Source organism: Camponotus floridanus, unplaced genomic scaffold (genome assembly GCF_003227725.1).
Source record: "Camponotus floridanus strain SB8 unplaced genomic scaffold, Cflo_v7.5 scaffold635, whole genome shotgun sequence".
Classification (NCBI taxonomy): domain Eukaryota; kingdom Metazoa; phylum Arthropoda; class Insecta; order Hymenoptera; family Formicidae; genus Camponotus; species Camponotus floridanus.
Window position 1 is genome coordinate 7006 of NW_020229809.1, and position 6902 is coordinate 13907.

At 34.6% G+C, this 6902-nt stretch overlaps 1 protein-coding gene across 1 annotated transcript; it reads right to left on the reverse strand.

Moving 5' to 3' along the window:
• Positions 1 to 549: 549 nt before the first annotated feature.
• On the reverse strand, positions 550 to 3043 carry LOC112639422. Its single transcript, XM_025413254.1, has 3 exons — positions 2940 to 3043; positions 1206 to 1225; positions 550 to 1137 (listed from the first exon to the last, which is right to left on the reverse strand). The coding sequence occupies exon 3, from the start codon at positions 1135 to 1137 to the stop codon at positions 574 to 576; it is 564 nt and encodes a 187-aa protein (XP_025269039.1). The 5' UTR covers positions 1206 to 1225; positions 2940 to 3043; the 3' UTR covers positions 550 to 573.
• Between the last annotated feature and the right edge of the window lie 3859 nt (positions 3044 to 6902).

The following is a 6902-nucleotide window of genomic DNA, read 5'->3' on the forward strand; positions in this document are numbered from 1 at the left end:
GAGAGTAAATAGTGTTGAAGTTTTATAGGCGCGTTTCATCTCTTAAGCCATGCAGGCTTATTGCAATTTATATTTTATGAAAAATAAGGCAAGAAGATCAATGTGCTATTTAATATAGAGTTTTAATATGAATTTAAAGAATCTTTTGCACATGTAATGTGGGTTCATTATATAGTGTTACGTTTTGAGATTTCGTTGTTACGTCTCGATCGTAACTTCTCACGTATTTATTTGTTACGCAATTGTAACTTCTCTCTATTTCTTTTTCAGGGCAACCTGCCAAGCCGGCTATACCCTAGGACGCCGAGAGACTAAGAATCTTTTGCGCTTCTTTCAGGAGAGGGATTGACGATGGGAAATAGATTAGATGCGTTGAACCTGACCCAATTTATCCTTTTTGATCTGTTTTCTTTTATTAGTTTGCTTCCTTAGAGCTTTACAAATCCTTTATTATTGTTATCATTGTTATTATTTGACAGTTGTAGATAGTGTATATTGTTATACGTATAAATGTGTGTATGTAGTTAATGTTCTTCTCTATAGCATTTCTAAGGCGATATCTAGATATGGTTATTATTCGCGGTTGTTGAAGAAATTATCTCGCTGCAAGTATTCGTAGATCTCGATAAAATCTTCGTCTGTTAGTCCTGCGAGGGGTTGGATACTGCTTGGTAAGACTAGGTCCTCTGGTTCCGGGTAGAAATTTGGTTCAGGGGGATCCAGAACTTGACCTGGGTTGGATGGACCAGCCTCAGTTTCTGTGCTTTGTTCTATGGGTCTTCGTTCTTCCGGTATGGAAGGAAGATCTTCCGGTGTCCTGACCGGCGAGTAGCTGGGATTAGATGAATCCTGGATGGGGGAGTAATTGGGCGATGGCGGCCTGGCTCTGGGCTGGTGTTCCTCTTGAAGAACCGCTGGAGGGTTTCGGGGAGGACGATAAGGGTATGCGCGGGAGGGCGCGAAACTACGCACTGGAGAGTACCTTGTTACTCTGCTTGTTAAGTCGTTCTCGTCGGCAAACAACTGACGAGCTGTAGGGAGCCTAAGTACCGACCGGGAGGCACGCCTGCGGCGTATACCCGCGGCACGGAGGGGAATTTCGCGTCCAACGGAAGAAGTTCGGCGGGGGTTAACCATCTACCGAGGGAATACGACTATTTAGTATGTTTGATGCGATTGATTTAACACAAAAGGGGTTTACTTACGATGATGCGTAGAAAGGTACCTGTTAAGATGAATGGTTTTATAAGGTAAATGTAGTCACAGCAAGGTGGTTCATAGAGTTAAGACGAATAATACGGCTTAACGGATTATTATGAGATAAACGAATGTAGATTATGATGGTATATCTCACTCGTTCTCATATCATGGTTGAAACGTTCGGCTATATACAGTTCATTGGGGTACAGCAATTAATGATTTATTTAATATATTTTGAATTTTTCAGGGGCATGCGGTTGCACCGCGAGGTCCGGAGATTCAGGGGGTACAGACAAGGATACGGGTAAGAGCGGCTGGCTTACTTCAGATAAGTATAAAATTCATAAAATGTTTTCGATAGTTAACTTGTAAGCCAGTGCATTAATTCTATTATTTCGACAGATCCTCTAGGAGCGAGTCTTAGATTCAGAGTCTAGTATCGATGTGCAAGACGTCACGTCACAGCGGCACAGGATCCACGGAGAAATTCTTGCAAAGAAGCTCTCCGTGAAAGCGGCAGAGGAGTAGAATTTGCTACTCAATGCACATCGAGTGACTAACTCGAACGACGCTACACTCTAGGATACGCTTCGAGCGTTCTCAGAGGGTCGGTTGAAATTTAAATTATTCAACTCGAAAGAAAAATTTAAAGTCTGTATACGGACAGGTAGGATTCGGGGAAAATTGTCGTACAACGGATGATAATTTATCTAGCATATACTGAATTTCCAGGAGCATGCGGCTGCACCGAGGGGTCTGGAGATTCAAGGATACAGACGAGGATACGGGTGGAAGCGGCTGGCTTACTTCAGATAAGTATAAAATTCATAAAATGTTTTGATAGTTAGCTTGTAAGCCAGTGCATAAATTCTATTATTTCGACAGATCCTCTAGGAGCGAGTCTTAGATTCTGAGTCTAGTATCGATGTGCAAGACGTCACGTCACAGCGGCACAGGATCCACGGAGAAATTCTTGCAAAGAAGCTCTCCGTGAAAGCGGCAGAGGAGTAGAATTTGCTACTCAATGCACATCGAGTGACTAACTCGAACGACGCTACACTCTAGGATACGCTTCGAGCGTTCTCAGAGGGTCGGTTGAAATTTAAATTATTCAACTCGAAAGAAAAATTTAAAGTCTGTATACGGACAGGTAGGATTCGGGGAAAATTGTCGTACAACGGATGATAATTTATCTAGCATATACTGAATTTCCAGGAGCATGCGGCTGCACCGAGAGGTCTGGAGATTCAAGGATACAGACGAGGATACGGGTGGAAGCGGCTGGCTTACTTCAGATAAGTATAAAATTCATAAAATGTTTTGATAGTTAGCTTGTAAGCCAGTGCATAAATTCTATTATTTCGACAGATCCTCTAGGAGCGAGTCTTAGATTCTGAGTCTAGTATCGATGTGCAAGACGTCACGTCACAGCGGCACAGGATCCACGGAGAAATTCTTGCAAAGAAGCTCTCCGTGAAAGCGGCAGAGGAGTAGAATTTGCTACTCAATGCACATCGAGTGACTAACTCGAACGACGCTACACTCTAGGATACGCTTCGAGCGTTCTCAGAGGGTCGGTTGAAATTTAAATTATTCAACTCGAAAGAAAAATTTAAAGTCTGTATACGGGCAAGTAAGATTCTGGGAAAATCGTCAATAGGCCTAGAATAAATCAACCTAATATACGAAGTTATTATCAAGGTTGATTAAGAATGATTATTATTTTATTATTTCCTTACCGGATGACGGGATCAATGGATGAATGCAGGCACCGCTGCTCCTTCCCTGGGTTGCTCGACCTCGGTGAGAACCTGAAGAAGTGGCAAGGCAGCGCAGAGAATGGCCAAAGAGTCAGAGGTTGCTGGATGGTAGCACTTTATTAAAGTGTTAATGTTGATACAGCTCTCTTAATAGAGATTGAGACTAAGTCCCGAAAGAAAAAAAAATCAGAATCGCGACTAAGTTATTTTCGAATAAGTTAAGGTGTCCGGTAGGCTTCTAGGTTTGTCCTCTTCGAGAGCTGGAGATCTGATGGGCGTAGAGAGAGCTGAGACACAGGCGAGTTAATGGCGCAGAGACACACACCGGCGGCGGCGGCGGCGGCCTTATATACCTTCCTCTGGTTCGATGTTTAATGGTAGGGAGAAGAGGTGGGCCTTTTTGGTGATTGGTGGGTCGGCTGCTGGAGCTATCCCTTCCTGCTATGAGTTTGCGATGTGGTGGGTGAGAGTTTTGTGGTAGGGATTGCAAGTCTTGCGTCTTAGATTTATTAAATAATTTTAGAATAATTTTTAATAATGATTTTTAACAATCAGAATTTTTTATAATATCGTATTTATGTTATTAGAAAATTTGAGTTCGATTTATAACAATTGTTTAAATTTTAAGTGATATTTTGGTAAATTCTGATGTATTAAACCATTATTATTACAATGATTTTTACAATGGTGCGTATATAGTTAAAATTAATAATTAGTAATTAATTAATATTTAGTAAATTAATAATTAGTAATAATTAGTAAAGAAAAATTTAGCATTTGGATTGCAGATTCTAACGCAACGGATGCGAAGATGGCTTATCTCTTTTTCTAAAAATAGATATGCTGGATGTCCTTCGAGGAATGCTCACTGCATTCTTTCTCTTTATAAGACACATTAGTAACAGTAATATTTTTTAATGAATTACCTTTTAAAATTCGTTTACGTGGTTTAAATTGGCATATTACACGTATTATTTCCAGGTTTAATAATTATCTTAAGACTAATTATTAAGATTTATCATTTACAAGATATATTTTTATTTATTTAATAAAGGCTTTAACAATTAGAATTTTTGTGGTTTTATATGTATATATTTTAAAATTTTCAAAGTCGACTTTTAATGATTACTCAAGTCTATGAATAATATTTTAATAAATTCTAATGCGTTAAGCCATTATTATTACAATAAATTTTACAATAAGAATATATGGAAATTAATTATCGCTTCGCTTACTAGTTATTATGTCGCTAAAAGAAATTTTATTCTTACAGTTCTCGGAACAACGTATGAAAAAGCGGCTCGTTTTACTTCTAAGAATGATCACGACGGATGTGCTCGAAGAATTCATTGCACGCTCTACCGTGATCTTTTATTCAAGAGGTCTTTTGATTCTGACAATATTTTATTCTTTGAAGATTTTCATTTGGGCGACTTTTATATTAGCACATATATATATATATATATGTATAGATATGTATTCGCATATTGCTTATGAAAATTGATTTCAGCAAGTTTTTACTGAATCGTATTTAATAATCATCGTATAAGATTAATAATTATTGTATAAAATCTTGGGGTTATTAATATTAATTATTTGTTAATATTCGTAATATATATATATATATATGTTTTGTGTGCTGATTAATTTTGTCGCGGTAGCAGTCTATTATATCTCCTCCTTTGTTTTATTGTTAAATTTGTTACAAAATGTATATGCATATAGCATGCATATACATATAGGGATATTGTTGGACAAGTTAATATATATATGTGTCAATTTCTATCGCGACGCGTATTTATTGTATTTATACCGTTATTTTATTGAATTTGGTTATAAAATATATATGCGTATATGTAAATTTAGTCAATTTGTATGTTACATATAGTATGCGTATGTATAGGGATAATTTTGGACAAGTTAAGATATATATTTGTAAATTTCCATCGCAACGCTTATTTATTGTATTTATACCTTTATTTTATTGAGTTTTGTTATAAAATATATATGCGTATATGTAAATTTATTCAATTTATATATTACGTATAGTATGCATATATATATAGGGAGATTTCTGGACATGTTAATATATATATATGTGTCAATTTCTATCGCGACGCGTATTTATTGTATTTATACCGTTATTTTATTGAGTTTGGTTATAAAATATATATGCGTATATGTAAATTTATTCAATTTATATATTACGTATAGTATGCATATATATATAGGGAGATTTCTGGACATGTTAATATATATATGTGTCAATTTCTATCGCGACGCGTATTTATTGTATTTATACCGTTATTTTATTGAGTTTGGTTATAAAATATATGTGCATATATGTAAATTTATTCGATTTATAGGTTACATATAGTATGCATATATATATAAAGGTGTATATTTTTATCTATTAATATTTGTTAATTTTTTGTCCTGACGATTGTTTATTACGTCTCTACTTTTATTTTATTGGATTTTGTTATAAAATATGTATGCATATGTGTATATGTAGTCAGTTCATATGTCACATATAGTATGCATATATATGTATATAGAGGTATATGATACTGGATAATAGTGTGATATTAATAGAAAATGCTTTGTTAATGCTTAATTATAAAAGAGAAGTCGATGTATTAATTTGGTTTGCATTCATGCGAGCGCGAATTTAGATCTTCCCTCTGCCTTTAGGTCGGGAGAGGATGTTTAAAAATTCCAATGGAGATAACGCGACGTGCTGGACTTGGCCTTGCACGCTTGTTCGACTCGTAGAGTTATACGCATAATATTCTTTGTGCAGTATTATTCGTAAGTACACATATTATTTCTCTATTTCTCTCGTGTTTTCACGTTTTATTTCCTTTGACTTAATGATACATGTATATTATGCATGGTAAGAAGTTGCTGTCATTATATTCATTGTTGTAATTTTTTATTTTTATTTAATAAAGTTTTTGAATTTAGATTCTATTTTTCGAGTGTCATTTTGCACATTATGTACCTGGGCTCTATTCATTTCTCGGAAGGTTTTAGTCTTACATTATTAAATTTGCATATGTTCATATGCACGTACATATATATATATGTATATATATATATATGTATACATACGTATAAGAGTGCTCATATGTAAATGTTCGTGCATTTTACAATTGTGTATATACATTTTATATTCATAGTAGCTATAGGTGTCCATCCTTAATATTATTATTTTATTTATTCAGGCGATACTTTTGCCAGGGGGGTACCCGGTGAGTAGGAACACGAATATAGGGTGTCCATATATTTTCGTCATATGAAGACTTACTAGTAATAATATTCTGACATAATTATACTTAATAAGGTTTGGTATTATAAAATTTTGTCATTAAAGTACTTGAAAAAGGGGATTATTATAGTTGGAAACTTTTTATATGAAGTGTTAATATTTTATAAGGCTTGGTACATGCATTCATATATAGAAGAGTGTGATCGTAAATGTTCATGGTGATTTTTGATGATGTTCATTGGCCTTATTCTGATTTTTAATTATTTTAATCTAAATTTTATATTATTTTGTTCGTTTATGCTAGTTGGTTTTTCTTTCTTTTCATTGGCTCATGTGTATATGCCTTAAGCATATAGATGCTATCCATTTTGTTATACTTAATGCTTTGCAAATTTTTATAAAATATTGACAGCCTCGTGTTAGAAATTATTATTCTTATGACCAAATATTATTTTTACATTAATTTTTCAGGCATCCAGGAGGGGGGTTCCATGTGACTTCGTCATTATTAAGGTATTTCTTTTTGATTTTCAGGTAGATCACTTAAATATTATTTGTTTATGGCCGCTAGTATTTGGTTAAAATTTCGTTTATTAGCTTATTATACAGTGAATATTTTATTTGTTAAAGGTCTTATTTATTCAATTTATTATGGTTAATAAGAGTGGAGC